Raw genomic sequence first — 23663 nt, forward strand, 5'->3', positions numbered from 1 at the left:
CCAGATAACATTTTGTATACCAAAGGTTTGCATTCTGCATTTAGATATAGAACCTCAAACACCTTTATTGAATGTAGACCAGTTTTAAATTTATCTTGAAATCATACTACGGACAGTTTTGTGTAATTTTTATTCCAAATTTTTTTTTTATTTTTTTTTTGTTTGGACAGTAGGAGCTACACTGCTCTTTATTTGAAATACCAGTACAGTATGTTAATGTATGAAAAATCACCAAAAAAATGCAGAACACATCACACAGCATTTACAAACACACACACACACACACACGTCACAGCACAGCCATTAAAAATACCAGCACAGTATGAAAAATAAAACACATGTCAGGCAGGCAGGCGGTCTGGCACACATCACACGGCATACACACACACGTCACAGCACAGCCATTAAAAATACCAGCACAGTATGAAAAATAAAACACATGTCAGGCAGGCATACACACACACGCTGGATGGCAGTACTCACATAGCAGTCTCTGGCAGGGTCTCTCTTGCTGGCAGGATGTCTCTTGCTGGCAGGATGTCTCTTGCTGGAGGGATCTCTCTTGCTGGAGGGATCTCTCTTGCTGGAGGGATCTCTCTTGCTGGCAGGATGTCTCTTGCTGGCAGGATCTCTCTTGCTGGCAGGATGTCTCTTGCTGGGATCTCTCTCGCTGGCAGGATGTCTCTTGCTGGCGGGATCTCTCTTGCTGGCGGGATCTGTATTCTCTCTTGCTGGCAGGATCTGTGTTCTCTCTTCATGGCACATTGAAAAATGAGGCTCACCTGTCCTGTTTATATAGTTTTGGGGTTGTCTAGGAAAAGTATCAACTTTTTGGAGCATGCTCAGTTGAAAAAAACGGATTGGGGCGACGGATCCGCCAAAAAACGGATCGTGACGGATCCGTCGTCCTTAGGCGCCCATTCTATAAAATAACGGACGCGACGGATCCGTCGCGGACCGTTAATTAGGCGGCGACAAAAAACGTTACAAAGTCCGTCGATGTCTAGACAACGTCCGCCAAATTTCGACGGATCCGTCGCATGACGGATAGAACGGATGACCATCCGTCACAATCCGTCGTTAATGCAAGTCTATGGGGAAAAAAACGGATCCGTCGAAAATAAAAACGGATCCGTTATTTGAGGAAAATGGCGGTTTTAGACTGACGCCAAAAAACTGAAGTGTGAAAGAGGCCTTAACTGAATAACAGCTTTCTTCTTCCCTGACTTTCCTGTCCATCTTTCCAGGAAAATGAAAGACTCTATAATCAAGTCAAAGACCTCCAAGTTAAGAACAAACAGAATGAGCAGCAAATGTTTCAGGAAAACGAGGCATTAAGAGCCGAGCTTATTTCATTAAGGTGAGTTGACAGAATGTATGTAATAATAAGTGCAGCATAATGAGTAATGCATATTATCCACTGCCAGTTCTACTCCTGTGCCACTCACAAGCAATCTTTAAAAGCTTTTTTCAGCAGATAAATCACAGCATGGTGGATGCAATCAAAGGAAACATTGGCTAATCATATAAACCCCTTGATATACAGCCATTTTTTTTTATTGTTACATTTTTTCCAATAAAATATATTATTTCTTTACAGAGGGAACATTTACATTTCTTTATTTTATATTTACATTTTCCCAGATTATATTTACATGTACAGTTTGGTCCAGAAAAATTTGGACAATGACTGAATCTTTGTGATTTGGGCTCTGCGTGCCACTATTTGTACGGCGCCACTTGGAAGCAGGTGTATGGCCCATTTGTGTGACCTGCCTCTAACAATCACAGGTAGAGCGAAGTTAACCTGTTAAATGCTACTGTCAAACTCTGACAGAGGCATTTACCACGAGCCATGATCATGTTTTGCATTGACTGCAAGAGGACTGCTGAAAATCTACGTGCTTGTCATTAAGGAGCTCCTTTAAAACCCTGCCGAGGTCCAGGATGTAGAGGGGCCCATGATTTTCGCTATATATAGCAATGCCGTGATTTTTGCTTTATATATATATATATATATCAGTGCTCTGGCATAGCTGTACATAGCACAAGAGATCAGATGATCGCAGCTTCTAGTCCCCACTAACAAGAACAGTGAAAAGTTTTAAAAATTAAAAAAATAAACCCATGAGTTCAAATCACCCATTAAAAATAAATCTAATAAAAAAATACACGTGTTATCGCCACGTTCAGAAAATTGTGATCTGTCAAAATATAATTACCCGATATGTAAATATTGTAAAAGAAAAAAAATCAAAAATACAAAATTTATGTTTTTGTTTTTTTGTTGCTGCAACACCGCTGTAACAAGCAATCAAAACATCATATCTATCCCTAATGGTATCAATTAAAATACTGTCATGCCTGCAAAAATTAAGCATGCACACAGCTTCATTGACCAAAAATGAAAAAGTTATGGGTCTCAGAAAATGGTGACACAACCCCCAAAATTTTTCTTTACAAACATCAGATTTATTTTCACCACTAAAATAATTAAAAAAAACCCGAACATGTTTGGTATCGCAGAAATCATACTGACGAGCACAATCAAATTGCAAAGTCATTTTTACCCCAAAAGTACACCGTAAAAACAGTTCCCCAAATAAACAATGTCAGAGTTGCATTTCTTTGTCACAATTTTTTACTTTTTCTTTGAATTTATTCCAGTTTTCCAGTACACTGTGGTAAAATGAATGGTATCATTTAAAAGTCCAACTCGTCCTGCAATATGTCTATGTGGACAAAAAAGTTAAAAAACTAAAAAATAAAGTATGGCGCTGTTAAGGAAAAAAAAAAACGGAAATTGGCTGCGTTGTGAATGGGGTAAAATGAAACAACTGAGCTGCAATTGAAATATAGGCTTTAAGGATTTTTTAGGAATTGCAATTTTTCTACAAAGCCTTCTCATCTCAGGGGCTTAAAAATAATTATAAAAATAATAAAATGTTCATTTTTAATACTTTGTAGAGAATCCTTTGCAGGCTATTACTGCCTGATGTCTGGAAGCCATGGATAATGAGAGAAAGGAAAAGCAATGCAGAAATGAGTGCACACCTCTAAATACAAAAACTATATTTTATTGACACAGTAAAGGTCCAAGATTAAAATTAAAACCATAATCTCCTCAGTAGTATAAGATATTGTAGACTAATATACATATATGAAGGTTTAGGCACTTGAGTAATGAAAATATATAATGCCTCAAATACATATATAAGTTAATACAGCCAGGTTTGAATCTGTGTAGTTTTACAGAGTAATACATCAATGTTAGTGTCCTAAACAAGAGCCCAATCGAGAAAAATGTTAATAAAATAACCACAGTAAATATTATGTAACCAGACAGAAAAACAGTCCCTGTATTACCAGTAGTAGGTATTAAATATCCTTAGGTGTGTCAACCGTGTGCTGAATCCGTGCCATATGTAACGGTGCATGGGAAGCAGCAGTACAGTGGCGCTGTTCCCCCGGCGTCGGGGTTATTCTTCCCTGCTCTGCCGGCAATCAGTGCGAGCAGGAGAGAACATTGAGAGTTATATTCAACTGATAACAGCGAGAGCAGGTGGCGGCTGATAGGACTATTACTCCCATCAGCCTACACCTGCTAACGCTATTAACAGTGAGAGCAGGCGGCAACTGATGGGCATATTTATCAGCCGGCTCTATAAATACATTTAAAAAAAAAAGAGTGGGTTCCCCTGTATTTTTGATAACCAGCCAGGAAACCCACAGCTGTCAGCATGGCTGGTCATCAAGAATATAGGGGTCCCCATGCTTATTTAAATAATTGAAAAAAACTGTGTTGGGTCCCCTGCATTTTTGACCACTAGCCTTGCTAAAGCAGACAGCTGGAAGCTGATATTCTCAGGCTGGTAAGGGTCTATGGATATTGACCCCCAAACCCAGCCTAAAAATAGCAGCCTGCAGCCGCCCAGAAAGGGCATATCTATTAGAAGTGGGGTTCATATTTGTGGGGTTGGTGTCACCTTTGTATTGTCTGGTGACATCAAGCCCACAGAGTAGTAACGGAGAGGCATCTATAAGACACCTATTCATTTCTATTTGAAAAAACTGACCGTCACATCCAAACATAGATCAAGTGTGAACAGGTGCTGAACCTTAGAGTCACCAACTCCTATACAGTCAAGCAAAAAAGGCAGCACACTGCAGCGCTAACACATGCAAAAATGAAACACAGAAATTGAACTGCATTACTGCACTAAAAATATGAAAAATGAGAGCGTTTAGCGCATAAAAAAGGCCAATTTTATGTGTACCTGGTAGCCACTTTACGGCATCTCTCTTATACCAGGTCCTGCGCTATCCTTCCTCGCTGAGAATAAACGTCTCCATGTGAATGGGCACCTATGAAAACCTCTCATGAGACTAACATTCTCTTTCTCTGTGGAGGGGTACTGGACCTGATGCAATTAAGACACTTGTGACTAGGAGGCGGAGTGCTCGGTCAGAAGGCTAGACAATACATTTGAAAAAACTGACCGTCACATCCAAACATAGATCAGGTGTGAACAGGTGCTGAACCTTAGAGTCACCAACTCCTATACAGTCAAGCAAAAAAGGCAGCACACTGCAGCGCTAACACATGCAAAAATGAAACACAGAAATTGAACTGCATTACTGCACTAAAAATATGAAAAATGAGAGCGTTTAGCGCATAAAAAAGGCCAATTTTATGTGTACCTGGTAGCCACTTTACGGCATCTCTCTTATACCAGGTCCTGCGCTATCCTTCCTCGCTGAGAATAAACGTCTCCATGTGAATGGGCACCTATGAAAACCTCTCATGAGACTAACATTCTCTTTCTCTGTGGAGGGGTACTGGACCTGATGCAATTAAGACACTTGTGACTAGGAGGCGGAGTGCTCGGTCAGAAGGCTAGACAATACATTTGAAAAAACTGACCGTCACATCCAAACATAGATCAAGTGTGAACAGGTGCTGAACCTTAGAGTCACCAACTCCTATACAGTCAAGCAAAAAAGGCAGCACACTGCAGCGCTAACACATGCAAAAATGAAACACAGAAATTGAACTGCATTACTGCACTAAAAATATGAAAAATGAGAGCGTTTAGCGCATAAAAAAGGCCAATTTTATGTGTACCTGGTAGCCACTTTACGGCATCTCTCTTATACCAGGTCCTGCGCTATCCTTCCTCGCTGAGAATAAACGTCTCCATGTGAATGGGCACCTATGAAAACCTCTCATGAGACTAACATTCTCTTTCTCTGTGGAGGGGTACTGGACCTGATGCAATTAAGACACTTGTGACTAGGAGGCGGAGTGCTCGGTCAGAAGGCTAGACAATACATTTGAAAAAACTGACCGTCACATCCAAACATAGATCAAGTGTGAACAGGTGCTGAACCTTAGAGTCACCAACTCCTATACAGTCAAGCAAAAAAGGCAGCACACTGCAGCGCTAACACATGCAAAAATGAAACACAGAAATTGAACTGCATTACTGCACTAAAAATATGAAAAATGAGAGCGTTTAGCGCATAAAAAAGGCCAATTTTATGTGTACCTGGTAGCCACTTTACGGCATCTCTCTTATACCAGGTCCTGCGAGTAGTGTAGCGTCGGGACCATTCGTCAAACTCATTTTGACAGGTGGACACGCCCCTATCAAGCTGTATCAAAGTGTGTAACCCCTCCCCCCCCCTGCCAGCTGTCCTCCTTGGCTTCTAACAGCAGCTGTGTGGCAGCTCCCCCTCCCTTTTTATATAGTTTAATTTGTTACAACATGTCTGTTATCTCCGTAATTGTTTTATATTAGAGTTTTATATTTATATGGGTATTTATAATGCGCGCATTATGTATGCGGGCATGTTACAACATGAATATTATCCCCGGGGCATGTTACAACATGCCCCTGGGCATGTTACAACATGAGTGTTACCCCCGTAATTGATTTATATTAGAGTTTTATATTTATATGGGGATTTATAATGGGCGCATTATGTGTGCGACCATATTACAACAAGCGCAGGTATGAATCGTGGTGTTTATACGTTTATAAAAAAAGCAAAAGCCGGGGTATTGTAAAAGTAAAAGATATTTATTGTAAATAAACACATCTCAGTATAAAAGCACTCGCGTTAAATAGCACGTTTGGTTATACAGCAACAAACTCTTACCGAATAATGTGATTATTTATCCACTATAAGTTGTGATTCATTATCACTGAACACATTCTAACTGCAGAAACTCTGGCTGTCTAGTTAATGGCCAGGGCATTTAAGTAAGGAATACTGTCTCCTACTTAATTACCCTAACAGCTGCGATCACGGTGCTTGGAAAATGACTGCGTATGATTCAAACCATTGTTTGTGGGGCTCCCCACAGCTGTTTCTCCGGTACCCCAAATAACGGCGCAAGCAGAGTTTGGCTAAAAATAGTTTACTGTGTGAAGTAAGGTGTGCTAGAATTCTCACTAGCCGAGAAAACACAGAATTTGCTAGCAGCTGTCACACAAAGCATCTGTAACCTTGAACGTCCTCTAAGAATTTAAACAACTAGTTAGATCAGTGAAGACAAGTGCAGGGGGTAGATATACAATACAATGCAATAGACTTTATTAAAGTATGTATCAGACAGGCGTGATATTTACTAAGCCAGCTGAAATGAATTTGCCTCTGTAATCAGAGCAGTGTATTTTATACACAGTGTTCACATATAGTGAATAGTGCTTCTATATGTATTTGTGCTGAGAGTGCATTCTGCAACCAGAGCAATACTGCTAGCTATCAGTATGAAACTTTCAGACAAGTACAGGATATTCTGGACATATTATGTATAATTATTAGTTAATTGTTCACTAAAACGATCATTTCTGACAGAACAATGTCAAATTTTGACAAAGACAATTCAATAATATAAAAATTCTTACAGAATATAAAAAGCAAAAACATTAAATATGTATGTACACATGCATGATTTAGCTTAAAAGACATATTATGTATAATTATTAGTTAATTCTTCACTAAAATGACACAAAATTGTGTTTTATAATACACCATGCTGTTTATTCATTATATGTTGTATTAAATAGAGTCTAACTATCACATTACATGTCTTGCTGTACCAGTATGTATCAGACTGCAATGGCACATCACACTGCTTGCTGTAGTGAATAGAGCTTCTATATGTATTTGTGCTGAGAGTGCATTCTGCAACCAGAGCGATACTGCTAGCTATCACTGTGAAACTTTCAGACAAGCACAGTATATTCTGGACATATTATGTATAATTATTAGTTAATTTTTTCACTAAAATTATAATCTCTGCCCGAACAGCGGATTAAACTTGAAAATTTTGACAAAAACTATCCTATATTAATGTGCGTATTTTTATTACACTCACCCCAGGTCATATTATGTATAATTATTAGTTAATTGTTCACTAAAATGATAATTTCTGCCCGAACAGCGGGTTAAACTTGAAAATTTTGACAAAAACTATCCTATATTATGGCTCGTATTTTTATTACACTCATCCCCAAATGAGCCATTGCTAATTTGATGACACAATTTTTAGCATTTCAACACTATACATTAACTAAATGCTAGAGCTTATGTTACAGTATTTTATCTGTTTATTTTATAGCATTTTATCTGTTTATTTTATAGCATATTAGATTTTCACATTATTTGTAGCTGTTTGTGCGGCTGCCTCTGTAAGCCGCATTTTTCCGCCGACAGGCCATAAAGATGTGACCGCAGCTCGCTGAGCGTTACCACTGCACTCACCTCTCTTTGCTGTTTCTGAATGTACACTATTCTTACCCATAGACAGTTTTCATTTAAAAATATGAATATTATTGAATATAATGTATTACCTATGTTACAGTATTTTATTTTCCCGGTGTTACATTTGTTTTGCTGTCTGTTTTACCACTTCAATGCTATACATTAACTAAATGCTAGAGTTTCTGTAACAGAAACTAGGGACCAGTGTTTTGACAGGGTATAAAGCGGTTGTTTTATACATGACAGGTATATGAATATAAAAAGTAAAAATCATCACATGTACAATTAACATACACCATTACACTTCTTATAAAATAGAGTATATTATGTATATTCTGTGTTTCTGCCCGATTATTTGATTATTTGATTTATACCTCACTGTATGGGATTATTATGTATAGATATGAATATTACTGAATAGCCTCATATCTCCCCGGCCGTAATAGGCTCTAATGCTATAACATCCCACCTCTGCTTGCTGTCTCAGATCTCAACCACAGTAATAGAGTCTGGTGGTATAACCGGTCACCTCAGTTTCTGTAGGGGGAGCGGGGTGTGTTTCTACAGTATTATTCTGTTGTGAGCTTGAAGTCTGGGCACTATAACTGCTAACAGCTGCTAAGATTTTCTGTGGTGCAGATACAAGCACTCAACTTGCTAGCAGCTGTTAAAATGTATCTGTACTGACCACTAACTAGATGTCAGGTTGTGTGATATAGTTTAATTTGTTAATACAGTGAATATTATCCCAGTAATTGTTTTATATTAGATGTTTATATGATATATTAAGATTAGTCTTGCTTGACAAGCCAGTGTTCTGACATTTTCATAAACCTATAGCCCCAATAATATTTATTTGGACTGCAGATAATTAATTAAAAGCGCATAAAGCGTGTTAAATAGACAGTACACCAAAATCACAGCGAATCAAAATGTATTAAATTGATTACTGATACGCTTCCAACAAATTGATAATAATATCAAAAGTGTACCAACAATATTTATTCTCTTTTATTGACATCGGATATCGTAGCGCCTGTGCCGTCTATTTGCACACAATCATTTTGAAACCGTGTTTTGCTGACCTTAAACATTTTGTATAACAGATGTGTTTCTCCGGATTTTTCTAGCGCAGCTCGCTGGGCGTTACCACTGCACTCACCTCTCTTTGCTGTTTCTGAATGTACACTATTCTTACCCATAGACAGCTTTCCTTTAAAAAATACGAATATTATTGAATATAATGTTTTACATATGTCACAGTATTTTATTTTCCTGGTGTTACTTTAATAATAATAATGATAATAATAATAATAATAATCATACACCGCAAAATTGTGTCAATATTGAACGACTATGAAATTTTCCATAAAAATCTTCTTGGTTAGCCCAAGACACGTAAGAAACAAATGCAGGACTTTTACAACCGCCACAGACACGTATATTATTCCATCATTCTTTAATTCAACATTATTTTATCACACATTAATTTCACAGATGTCTGTGCCATCTATTTGCACACAACCATTTTGAAGCCGTGTTTTGCAGACCTTAAACATTTGTATAACAGCTGTGTTTCTCATGATTTTTCTAGCGCAGCTCGCTGAGCGTTACCACTGCACTCATTTCTCTTTGCTGCTTCTGAATGTACACTATTCCCAACCATGGACAGTTTTCCTTTAAAAAATATGCGTATTATTGAATATAATGTTTTACATATGTTACAGTATTTTATTTTATTAATAGTTACTTTTAACTATTCTTTTAGAGTGCCTAGTAGATTTATATTCTTTGCCTGATATATTTCTACACAAAGCTTCAAACTATTTTGTAATTTATAATGTATCACAGTAGTTTCATATGAAGTTACATCTTAGGCCCCATTCAGACTATTGTAATATCTGTAGCTTAAAATAGAGCCAAATAGCTACTTTCAAATCCGGACATACACCACTGATTTTAATGGGGTCTAAGGGGGTTCTATCATGGTTTCCACATAATAGTTATGGAAAGAATAATGCTACAGAATTGGTCGCTCCGGTTATAAAACAAAAATGATGAAAATTATCCATGATGTTAATGTGAAAAAGGCTTATGCCGTGGGTTTATGGATCTCTACAATAAACACCATGTGTAGAAATTTGGCTCTAGAACTTGTTGGATTAGTGAATATAATAACGTTTGTCATATTTTATAACATGCAGCTAATGATTCCTGCTTTCAACTTGTATGTAACTGGATTAAAATAAAGAATAATGACCTAGCTGATTTGGGTGATATTGTAAAACCATTTATTGTTTCTACTACTTGGCAATTGTTACATTCAGTTATTTTTATTTATTTATTTATTTTTATTTTTATTTATTTATTTATTTATTTTTCCATGGAATTTGTTAGTCATTACAATTATTTTTGCTCCCAAGATAGGCTATTAGAGCCACCAAGCTACATAAGTGTGCAGGCTCCTGAATATTACAATTACAAAACATTCAAAGTTTGTTTCTCCACTTTTTGCAGATAATAAATCTTAATTTCTTTATAATCTGACTTTTAGTTATAGTTTGTCGCCGTTCTTTGGCGTTCTATGTATACCGTAAATTTTGCTTCCTTTCAGTGAATGATATAAGACAGATTATTTTTATTCAAAAAACATCTAACTTATGTATACTTTTAAAGCTTTGTTACATTTCTAACCGGTCTTCACCATGCTGTGTAACATAAATACATGCGGCCTTGTAGTGATTTAATATAGTGCACCAAACATGATATGGTTTTTGGTTTCTCTGAACTGACGCAAACAAAACATATAAGGTAGTACGGCACAAGACGTGAGACACAACACATGCAACACACACAACAAACACACACAACAAACACACACAACACATACAGCAAACACACACAACATACAGAACACACACAACACATACAACACAAACAACAAACATACACACACACAACATACAGAACACACACAACACATGCAACACACACACACAACAAACACACACAACACATACAACACACACAACAAACATACACACACACAACATACAGAACACAGGCAACACACACAACAAACACACACAACAAACACACACAACACATACAGCAAACACACACAACATACAGAACACACACAACACATACAACACAAACAACAAACATACACACACACAACATACAGAACACACACAACACATGCAACACACACACACACAACAAACACACACAACACATACAACACACACAACAAACATACACACACAACATACAGAACACATGCAACACACACAAACAAACACACACAACACATACAGCAAACACACACAACATACAGAACACACACAACACATACAACACAAACAACAAACATACACACACACAACATACAGAACACACACAACACATGCAACACACACACACACACACAACAAACACACACAACACATACAACACACACAACAAACATACACACACAACATACAGAACACACACAACACATACAGCAAACACACACAACATACAGAACACACACAACACATACAACACAAACAACAAACATACACACACACAACATACAGAACACACACAACACATACAACACACACACACACAACAAACACACACAACACATACAACACACACACAACAAACATACACACACACACAACATACAGAACACACACAACACATGCAACACACACACAACAAACACACACAACAAAACACACACACAACAAACACACACAACAAAACACACACACAACAAACACACACAACACATACAACACACACAACAAACATACACACACACAACATACAGAACACACACAACACATGCAACACACACACAACATACAGAACACACACAACACATGCAACACACACACAACAAACACACACAACAAACACACACAACACATACAGCACCTTTCGACAATTCTCACCTCTCTTTACAGAGCCACAAACTTATAATGGCAAAATGTTGATGCCTCCATCAGCACAAAGCTGGATTTTTGCATTACTTCACAGTGAATGATGAGTTCAGGAGGTAAAGGTGGAGGAGAAGTGGCCATGAGTGCAGAAGTATTATTTCTATAAAGATTGAGCTGCGGGCACGCTCACGGCTTGTGCCGTACTACCTTATATGTTTTGTTTGCGTCAGTTCAGAGAAACCAAAAACCATATCATGTTTGGTGCACTATATTAAATCACTACAAGGCCGCATGTATTTATGTTACACAGCATGGTGAAGACCGGTTAGAAATGTAACAAAGCTTTAAAAGTATACATAAGTTAGATGTTTTTTGAATAAAAATAATCTGTCTTATATCATTCACTGAAAGGAAGCAAAATTTACGGTATACATAGAACGCCAAAGAACGGCGACAAACTATAACTAAAAGTCAGATTATAAAGAAATTAAGATTTATTATCTGCAAAAAGTGGAGAAACAAACTTTGAATGTTTTGTAATTGTAATATTCAGGAGCCTGCACACTTATGTAGCTTGGTGGCTCTAATAGCCTATCTTGGGAGCAAAAATAATTGTAATGACTAACAAATTCCATGGAAAAATAAATAAATAAATAAATAAAAATAAAAATAAATAAATAAATAAAAATAACTGAATGTAACAATTGCCAAGTAGTAGAAACAATAAATGGTTTTACAATATCACCCAAATCAGCTAGGTCATTATTCTTTATTTTAATCCAGTTACATACAAGTTGAAAGCAGGAATCATTAGCTGCATGTTATAAAATATGACAAACGTTATTATATTCACTAATCCAACAAGTTCTAGAGCCAAATTTCTACACATGGTGTTTATTGTAGAGATCCATAAACCCACGGCATAAGCCTTTTTCACATTAACATCATGGATAATTTTCATCATTTTTGTTTTATAACCGGAGCGACCAATTCTGTAGCATTATTCTTTCCATAACTATTATGTGGAAACCATGATAGAACCCCCTTAGACCCCATTAAAATCAGTGGTGTATGTCCGGATTTGAAAGTAGCTATTTGGCTCTATTTTAAGCTACAGATATTACAATAGTCTGAATGGGGCCTAAGATGTAACTTCATATGAAACTACTGTGATACATTATAAATTACAAAATAGTTTGAAGCTTTGTGTAGAAATATATCAGGCAAAGAATATAAATCTACTAGGCACTCTAAAAGAATAGTTAAAAGTAACTATTAATAAAATAAAATACTGTAACATATGTAAAACATTATATTCAATAATACGCATATTTTTTAAAGGAAAACTGTCCATGGTTGGGAATAGTGTACATTCAGAAGCAGCAAAGAGAAATGAGTGCAGTGGTAACGCTCAGCGAGCTGCGCTAGAAAAATCATGAGAAACACAGCTGTTATACAAATGTTTAAGGTCTGCAAAACACGGCTTCAAAATGGTTGTGTGCAAATAGATGGCACAGACATCTGTGAAATTAATGTGTGATAAAATAATGTTGAATTAAAGAATGATGGAATAATATACGTGTCTGTGGCGGTTGTAAAAGTCCTGCATTTGTTTCTTACGTGTCTTGGGCTAACCAAGAAGATTTTTATGGAAAATTTCATAGTCGTTCAATATTGACACAATTTTGCGGTGTATGATTATTATTATTATTATTATCATTATTATTATTAAAGTAACACCAGGAAAATAAAATACTGTGACATATGTAAAACATTATATTCAATAATATTCGTATTTTTTAAAGGAAAGCTGTCTATGGGTAAGAATAGTGTACATTCAGAAACAGCAAAGAGAGGTGAGTGCAGTGGTAACGCCCAGCGAGCTGCGCTAGAAAAATCCGGAGAAACACATCTGTTATACAAAATGTTTAAGGTCAGCAAAACACGGTTTCAAAATGATTGTGTGCAAATAGACGGCACAGGCGCTACGATATCCGATGTCAATAAAAGAGAATAAATATTGTTGGTACACTTTTGATATTATTATCAATTTGTTGGAAGCGTATCAGTAATCAATTTAATACATTTTGATTCGCTGTGATTTTGGTGTACTGTCTATTTAACACGCTTTATGCGCTTTTAATTAATTATCTGCAGTCCAAATAAATATTATTGGGGCTATAGGTTTATGAAAATGTCAGAACACTGGCTTGTCAAGCAAGACTAATCTTAATATATCATATAAACATCTAATATAAAACAATTACTGGGATAATATTCACTGTATTAACAAATTAAACTATATCACACAACCTGACATCTAGTTAGTGGTCAGTACAGATACATTTTAACAGCTGCTAGCAAGTTGAGTGCTTGTATCTGCACCACAGAAAATCTTAGCAGCTGTTAGCAGTTATAGTGCCCAGACTTCAAGCTCACAACAGAATAATACTGTAGAAACACACCCCGCTCCCCCTACAGAAACTGAGGTGACCGGTTATACCACCAGACTCTATTACTGTGGTTGAGATCTGAGACAGCAAGCAGAGGTGGGATGTTATAGCATTAGAGCCTATTACGGCCGGGGAGATATGAGGCTATTCAGTAATATTCATATCTATACATAATAATCCCATACAGTGAGGTATAAATCAAATAATCAAATAATCGGGCAGAAACACAGAATATACATAATATACTCTATTTTATAAGAAGTGTAATGGTGTATGTTAATTGTACATGTGATGATTTTTACTTTTTATATTCATATACCTGTCATGTATAAAACAACCGCTTTATACCCTGTCAAAACACTGGTCCCTAGTTTCTGTTACAGAAACTCTAGCATTTAGTTAATGTATAGCATTGAAGTGGTAAAACAGACAGCAAAACAAATGTAACACCGGGAAAATAAAATACTGTAACATAGGTAATACATTATATTCAATAATATTCATATTTTTAAATGAAAACTGTCTATGGGTAAGAATAGTGTACATTCAGAAACAGCAAAGAGAGGTGAGTGCAGTGGTAACGCTCAGCGAGCTGCGGCTACGGTCACATCTTTATGGCCTGTCGGCGGAAAAATGCGGCTTACAGAGGCAGCCGCACAAACAGCTACAAATAATGTGAAAATCTAATATGCTATAAAATAAACAGATAAAATGCTATAAAATAAACAGATAAAATACTGTAACATAAGCTCTAGCATTTAGTTAATGTATAGTGTTGAAATGCTAAAAATTGTGTCATCAAATTAGCAATGGCTCATTTGGGGATGAGTGTAATAAAAATACGAGCCATAATATAGGATAGTTTTTGTCAAAATTTTCAAGTTTAACCCGCTGTTCGGGCAGAAATTATCATTTTAGTGAACAATTAACTAATAATTATACATAATATGACCTGGGGTGAGTGTAATAAAAATACGCACATTAATATAGGATAGTTTTTGTCAAAATTTTCAAGTTTAATCCGCTGTTCGGGCAGAGATTATAATTTTAGTGAAAAAATTAACTAATAATTATACATAATATGTCCAGAATATACTGTGCTTGTCTGAAAGTTTCACAGTGATAGCTAGCAGTATCGCTCTGGTTGCAGAATGCACTCTCAGCACAAATACATATAGAAGCTCTATTCACTACAGCAAGCAGTGTGATGTGCCATTGCAGTCTGATACATACTGGTACAGCAAGACATGTAATGTGATAGTTAGACTCTATTTAATACAACATATAATGAATAAACAGCATGGTGTATTATAAAACACAATTTTGTGTCATTTTAGTGAAGAATTAACTAATAATTATACATAATATGTCTTTTAAGCTAAATCATGCATGTGTACATACATATTTAATGTTTTTGCTTTTTATATTCTGTAAGAATTTTTATATTATTGAATTGTCTTTGTCAAAATTTGACATTGTTCTGTCAGAAATGATCGTTTTAGTGAACAATTAACTAATAATTATACATAATATGTCCAGAATATCCTGTACTTGTCTGAAAGTTTCATACTGATAGCTAGCAGTATTGCTCTGGTTGCAGAATGCACTCTCAGCACAAATACATATAGAAGCACTATTCACTATATGTGAACACTGTGTATAAAATACACTGCTCTGATTACAGAGGCAAATTCATTTCAGCTGGCTTAGTAAATATCACGCCTGTCTGATACATACTTTAATAAAGTCTATTGCATTGTATTGTATATCTACCCCCTGCACTTGTCTTCACTGATCTAACTAGTTGTTTAAATTCTTAGAGGACGTTCAAGGTTACAGATGCTTTGTGTGACAGCTGCTAGCAAATTCTGTGTTTTCTCGGCTAGTGAGAATTCTAGCACACCTTACTTCACACAGTAAACTATTTTTAGCCAAACTCTGCTTGCGCCGTTATTTGGGGTACCGGAGAAACAGCTGTGGGGAGCCCCACAAACAATGGTTTGAATCATACGCAGTCATTTTCCAAGCACCGTGATCGCAGCTGTTAGGGTAATTAAGTAGGAGACAGTATTCCTTACTTAAATGCCCTGGCCATTAACTAGACAGCCAGAGTTTCTGCAGTTAGAATGTGTTCAGTGATAATGAATCACAACTTATAGTGGATAAATAATCACATTATTCGGTAAGAGTTTGTTGCTGTATAACCAAACGTGCTATTTAACGCGAGTGCTTTTATACTGAGATGTGTTTATTTACAATAAATATCTTTTACTTTTACAATACCCCGGCTTTTGCTTTTTTTATAAACGTATAAACACCACGATTCATACCTGCGCTTGTTGTAATATGGTCGCACACATAATGCGCCCATTATAAATCCCCATATAAATATAAAACTCTAATATAAATCAATTACGGGGGTAACACTCATGTTGTAACATGCCCAGGGGCATGTTGTAACATGCCCCGGGGATAATATTCATGTTGTAACATGCCCGCATACATAATGCGCGCATTATAAATACCCATATAAATATAAAACTCTAATATAAAACAATTACGGAGATAACAGACATGTTGTAACAAATTAAACTATATAAAAAGGGAGGGGGAGCTGCCACACAGCTGCTGTTAGAAGCCAAGGAGGACAGCTGGCAGGGGGGGGAGGGGTTACACACTTTGATACAGCTTGATAGGGGCGTGTCCACCTGTCAAATTGAGTTTGACGAATGGTCCCGACGCTACACTACTCCTGCGCTATCCTTCCTCGCTGAGAATAAACGTCTCCATGTGAAACTTAACTGAACTGGAATTGTTTTGTAAAGAGGAATGGTCAAAAATACCTTCATCCAGGATCCAGGAACTCATTAAAAGCTACAGGAAGCGACTAGAGGCTGTTATTTTTGCAAAAGGAGGATCTACTAAATATTAATGTCACTTTTCTGGTGAGGTGCCCATACTTATGCACCTGTCAAATTTTGTTTGAATGCAGATTGCACATTTTCTGTTAGTACAATAAACCTCATTTCAAGGCAGAAACATTACTGTGTCCAACAGTTATTAGATATATGAAACTGAAATAGCTGTTGCAAAAAAGCAATTTTTATAAAACATTAAGCTTAAGATTAATAGGGGTGCCCAAACTTTTTCATATAACTGTATATATATAATCATACAGAGCTAGATAGCATAAAAGCCAGTAATTCAATTGCCGGCTTTTGCTATCTCCTTATCAAACCCGACAGGATATGAGACATGGTTTACATACAGTAAACCATTTCATATCCCTTATTTTTTTTTTCCAAGTGTATCTGCAAAATTTGGGAGCTGTAGGTGTTAAAATAAAGGGTTAAATCACAGAAAAAAACTGGAGTGGGCTCCCGCGCAATTTTCTCCGCCAGATTGGGAAAGCCAGTGACTGAGGGCAGATATTAATATATTAATAGCCTAGAGAGGGACCGTGGCTGTTGCCCCCCCCCCCCTCGCTAAAAACATCTGCCCCCAGCCACCCCAGAAAAGGCACATCTGTAAGATGCGCCTATTCTGGCACTTAGTCACTCTCTTCCCACTCGCCTGTAGCGGTGGGACATGGGGTAATAAAGGGTTAATGTCACCTTGCTAATGTAAGGTGACATTAAGCCAGGTTAATAATGGAGAGGTGTCAATAAAACACCTATCCATTATTAATCCAATATTAACCCCTTCCCGACCTTTGACGCCACGTAGGCGTCATGAAAGTCGGTGCCAATCTGACCTGTGACGCCTATGTGGCGTCATGGAATGATCGCGTCCCTGCAGAGCGGGTGAAAGGGTTAACTCCAATTTCACCCGATCTGCAGGGACAGGGGGAGTGGTACTTCAGACCACCCCCCCGTGGCTACGATCGCTCTGATTGGCTGTTGAAAGTGAAACAGCCAATCAGAGCGATTTGTAATATTTCACCTAAAAAACTGGTGAAATATTACAATCCAGCCATGGCCGATGCTGCAATATCATCGGCCATGGCTGGAAACACTTATGTGACCCCCACCCCACCGATCGCCCCCCCAAGCCACCGATCTGTGCTCCGCTCCCACGTCCTCCTGTCCGCTCCCCCCGTGCACCTATGCCACCCCCCCCCCCCCCCGTGCTCCGGCGCCCCCCCCCCCGTGCCCCGATCTCCCCCCCTTATACTTACCGAGGCTCCCGGTGTGCTTCCGTCTTCTCCATGGGCGCCGCCATCTTCCAAAATGGCGGGCGCATGCGCAGTGCGCCCGCCGAATCTGCCGGCCGGCAAATTCGTTGCAAGTACATTTTGATCGCTGTGATAGGTTCTATCACAGCGATCGAAATAAAAAAAATAATAAATAACCCCCCCTTTATCACCCCCATAGGTAGGGACAATAATAAAATAAAGAAAATATTTTTTTTCTTTTTCCACTAGGGTTAGGGTTAGAACTAGGGTTAGAACTAGGGGTAGGGTTAGGGGGTAGGGGTAGGGGTAGGGTTAGGGTTATGGCATGTGCACACAGTGCGGATTTGGCTGCGGATCCACCGTGGATCCGCAGCGGATTGGCCGCGGATCCGCAGCGGATTGGCCACGGATCCACAGCGGATTGGCCACGGATCCGCAGCGGATTGGCCGCTGCGAATTCGTAGCAGTTTTCCATCAGGTTTACAGTACCATGTACACCTATGGAAAACCAAATCCGCTGTGCCCATGGTGCGGAAAATTCCGTGCAGAAACGCTGCGTTGTATTTTCCGCAGCATGTCAATTCTTTGTGCGGATTCCGCAGCGTTTTACACCTGTTCCTCAATAGGAATCCGCAGGTGAAATCCGCACAAAAAAAACCACTGGAAATCCGCTGTAAATCCGCAGGTAAAACGCAGTGCCTTTTACCTGCAGATTTTTCAAAAATCGTGCGGAAAAATCTCACACGAATCTGCAACGTGGGCACATAGCCTTAGGGTTAGGGTTGGAATTAGAGTTAGGGTTGGAATTAGGGCTAGGGTTGGAAATAGTGTTAAGATTAGGCTTGTGGTTAGGGCTACGGATAGGGTTAGGGGTGTGTTGGGGTTACGGTTGTGGTTAGGGTTGGGGTTAGGGTTGGGATTAGGGTTAGGGTTAGGGTTGGAATTAGGGTTACGGGTGTGTTTGGGTTAGCGTTGTGGTTAGGGGTGTGTTGGGGTTAGGGTTGTGATTAGGGTTATGGCTACAGTTGGGATTAGGATTAGGGGTGTGTTGGGGTTAGTGTTGAAGTTAGAATTGAGGGGTTTCCACTGTTTAGGCACATCAGGGGTCTCCAAACGCAACATGGCGCCACCATTGATTCCAGCCAATCTTGCGTTCAAAAAGTCAAATGGTGCTCCCTCCCTTCCAAGCCCCGACGTGCGCCCAAACAGTGGTTTACCCCCACATATGGGGTACCAGCGTACTCAGGACAAACTGGGCAACAACTGTTGGGGTCCAATTTCTCCTGTTACCCTTGCAAAAATAAAAAATTACTTGCTAAAACATAATTTTTTGAGGAAAGAACAATTATTTTTTATTTTCACGGCTCTGCGTTGTAAACTTCTGTGAAGCACTTGGGGGTTGAACGTGCTCACCACACATCTAGATAAGTTCCTTGGGGGGTCTAGTTTCCAAAATGGGGTCACTTGTGGGGGGTTTCTACTGTTTAGGCATATCGGGGGCTCTGCAAACGTAACATGATGCCCGCAGACCATTCCATCAAAGTCTGCATTCCAAAACGTCACTACTTCCCTTCCGAGCCCCGGCATGTGCCCAATCAGTGGTTTACCCCCACATATGGGATATCAGCGTACTCAGGAGAAACTGGACAACAACTTTTGGGGTCCAATTTCTCCTGTTACCCTTGCAAAAATAAAAAATTCTGGGCTAAAAAAATATTTTTGAGGAAAGGAAACACATTTATTATTTTCACGGCTCTGCGTTATAAACTTCTGTGAAGCACTTGGGGGTTCAAAGTGCTCATCACACATCTAGATAAGTTCCCTTGGAGGTCTAGTTTCCAAAATGGAGTCACTTGTGGGGAGTTCCTACTGTTTAGGCACATCAGGGGCTCTGCAAACGCAACCTGACGCCCGCAGAGCATTCCATCAAAGTCTGCATTTCAAAACGTCACTACTTCCCTTCCGAACCCCGGCATGTGCTCAAACAGTGGTTTACCCCCACATATGGGGTATCAGCGTACTCAGGAGAAACTGGACAACAACATTTGGGGTCCAATTTCTCCAATTACCCTTAGGAAAATAAAAAATTCTGGGCTAAAAATCATTTTTGAGGAAAGAAAAATTATTTTTTATTTTCACGGCTCTGCGCTATAAACTTCTGTGAAGCACCTGGGGGTTATAAGTGCTCACTATGCATCTAGATAAGTTCCTTGGGGGGTCTAGTTTCCAAAATGGGGTCACTTGTAGGGGAGCTCCAATGTTTAGGCACACAGGGGCTCTCCAAACGCGACATGGTGTCCGCTAACGATTGGAGCTAATTTTCCATTCAAAAAGTCAAATGGCACGCCTCCCCTTCCGAGCCTTGCCGTGCACCCAAACAGTGGTTTACCCCCACATATGAGGTATCAGCGTACTCAGGAGAAATTGCCCAACAAATTTTAGGATCCATTTTATCCTGTTGCCCATGTGAAAATGAAAAAATTGAGGCTAAAAGAAATTTTGTGTGAAAAAAAAAGTACTTTTTCATTTTTACGGATCAATTTGTGAAGCACCTGAGGGTTTAAAGTGCTCACTATGCTTCTAGATAAGTTCCTTGGGGGGGTCTAGTTTCCAAAATGGGGTCACTTGTGGGGGAGCTCCAATGTTTAGGCACACGGGTGCTCTCCAAACGCGACATGATGTCCGCTAAAGATTGGAGCCAATTTTTCATTCAAAAAGTCAAATGGCGCTCCTTCCCTTCCGAGCCCTGCCGGGCACCCAAACAGTGGTTTACCCCCACATATGAGGTATCGGCGTACTCAGGAGAAACTGGACAACAACTTTTGTGGTCCAATTTCTCCTGTTACCCTTGCAAAAATAAAAAATTCTGGGCTAAAAAAATATTTTTGAGGAAAGGAAACAGATTTATTATTTTCACGGCTCTGCGTTTGAAACCCCAAGTGCTTCACAGAAGTTTATAAGTGCTCATCACACATCTAGATAAGTTCCCTTGGGGGTCTAGTTTCCAAAATGGAGTCATTTGTGGGGAGCTCCTACTGTTTAGGCACATCAGGGGCTCTGCAAACGCAACCTGACGCCCGCAGAGCATTCCATCAAAGTCTGCATTTCAAAACGTCACTACTTCCCTTCCGAACCCCGGCATGTGCCCAAACAGTGGTTTACCCCCACATATGGGGTATCAGCGTACTCAGGAGAAACTGGACAACAACTTTTGGGGTCCAATTTCTCCTGTTACCCTTGGGAAAATAAAAAATTGTGGGCTAAAAAATCATTTTTGAGAAAAGAAAAATTATTTTTTATTTTCATGGCTCTGCGTTATAAACTTCTGTGATTTGTTTGATTATTATGCGGTTTCTCAGTCCATAGTGAGCCCCAATAGTCCTACATTTAGTGGTGCCCTCCGCTCTCCTAAATTCATAAACTTCTGTGAAGCACTTGGGGGTTCAAAGTGCTCACCACACATCTAGATTAGTTCCTTGGGAGGTCTAGTTTCTAAAATGGGGTTACTTGTGCGGGAGCTCCAATGTTTAGGCACACAGGGGCTCTTCAAACGCGACATGGTGTCCGCTAATGATTGGAGCTAATTTTCCATTCAAAAAGCCAGATGGCATGCCTTCCCTTCCGAGCCCTGCCGTGCGCCCAAACAGTGGTTTACCCCCACATATGGGGTATCATCGTACTCAGGACAAACTGGACAACAACATTTGGGGTCCAATTTCTCCTATTACCCTTGGGAAAATAAAAAATTCTGGGCTAAAAATCATTTTTGAGGAAAGAAAAATTATTTTTTATTTTCACGGCTCTGCGTTATAAACTTCTGTGAAGCACCTGGGGGTTATAAGTGCTCACTATGCATCTAGATAAGTTCCTTGGGGGGTCTAGTTTCCAAAATGGGGTCACTTGTAGGGGAGCTCCAATGTTTAGGCACACAGGGGCTCTCCAAACGCGACATGGTGTCCGCTAACGATTGGAGCTAATTTTCCATTCAAAAAGTCAAATGGCACGCCTCCCCTTCCGAGCCTTGCCGTGCACCCAAACAGTGGTTTACCCCCACATATGAGGTATCGGCATACTCAGGAGAAATTGCCCAACAAATTTTATCCATTTTATCCTGTTGCCCATGTGAAAATGAAAAAATTGAGGCTAAAAAAAATTTTGTGTGAAAAAAAAAGTACTTTTTCATTTTTACGGATCAATTTGTGAAGCACCTGAGGGTTTAAAGTGCTCACTATGCTTCTAGATAAGTTCCTTGGGGGGTCTAGTTTCCAAAATGGGGTCACTTGTGGGGGAGCTCCAATGTTTAGGCACACGGGGGCTCTCCAAACGCGACATGGTGTCCGCTAAAGATTGGAGCCAATTTTTCATTCAAAAAGTCAAATGGCGCTCCTTCCCTTCCGAGCCCTGCCGGGCACCCAAACAGTGGTTTACCCCCACATATGAGGTATCAACGTACTCAGGACAAATTGGACAACAACGTCCTCCTTTTACCCTTGGGAAAATAAAAAAATTGTTGCTAAAAGATCATTTTTGTGACTAAAAATTTAAATGTTCATTTTTTACTTCCATGTTGCTTCTGCTGCTGTGAAACACCTGAAGGGTTAATAAACTTCTTGAATGTGGTTTTGAGCAAAATTTTTGCCAAATTTCCGTTTTTTTCACAAATAAACTCAGAAATTATCGACCTAAATTTACCACTAACATGAAGCCCAATATGTCACGAAAAAAAAATCTCAGAATCGCTAGGATCCGTTGAAGCGTTCCTGAGTTATTACCTCATAAAGGGACACTGGTCAGAATTGCAAAAAACGGCAAGGTCATTAAGGCCAAAATAGGCTGGGTCATGAAGGGGTTAATAAAGGGTTAAAAAACACACATTAATAAAAAAGTATTTTAATAAAATAAAGACACATGGGGTTGTAAACACTTTATTATACACTCAATCCAAATGACGACCATTGTCCTCTGAAAAAAAGGTAAAAAAACAAACAACAATATCCTATACCTCTCCACCGGTACAGTCATGTCCCACGATGTAAATCCATCAGAAGGGGTTAAATAATTTTACAACCAGGAGCCTGCTAATGCAGCTGTCGCCACTGGCTGTAAAAACTGGGGAATGAATGGAATGCAGGGGAACGTAGCTACCTAGACTTGCGGTGCTGCGCCCCCTGCTATGCCGGCGAGAAAATCTCGCCGTACGGATGCCATACGGATGATACTCGGATAATTTTTGGAGAAAAAAAATCGCATCCTCGCGTTGAATACGGATCACTGTTAAGGAACTTTTCTGCGTATCTCGGCCATAGAAAACGGACCGTATTTTCC

The 23663-nt window shown here is 39.0% G+C and overlaps 1 protein-coding gene across 4 annotated transcripts in view; it reads left to right on the top strand.

Moving 5' to 3' along the window:
- Window positions 1-23663, top strand: part of CEP162 (centrosomal protein 162) — a 280487-nt gene that overhangs the window by 178382 nt on the left and 78442 nt on the right. For all 4 annotated transcript variants that reach the window (XM_077289793.1, XM_077289792.1, XM_077289791.1 and 1 more), the window contains one exon: window positions 1248-1360. In XM_077289793.1, coding sequence (XP_077145908.1) covers window positions 1248-1360 — 113 coding nt within the window. The remainder of the gene's footprint in view (window positions 1-1247; window positions 1361-23663) is intronic.

Source organism: Ranitomeya variabilis, chromosome 2, assembly GCF_051348905.1.
Source record: "Ranitomeya variabilis isolate aRanVar5 chromosome 2, aRanVar5.hap1, whole genome shotgun sequence".
Classification (NCBI taxonomy): domain Eukaryota; kingdom Metazoa; phylum Chordata; class Amphibia; order Anura; family Dendrobatidae; genus Ranitomeya; species Ranitomeya variabilis.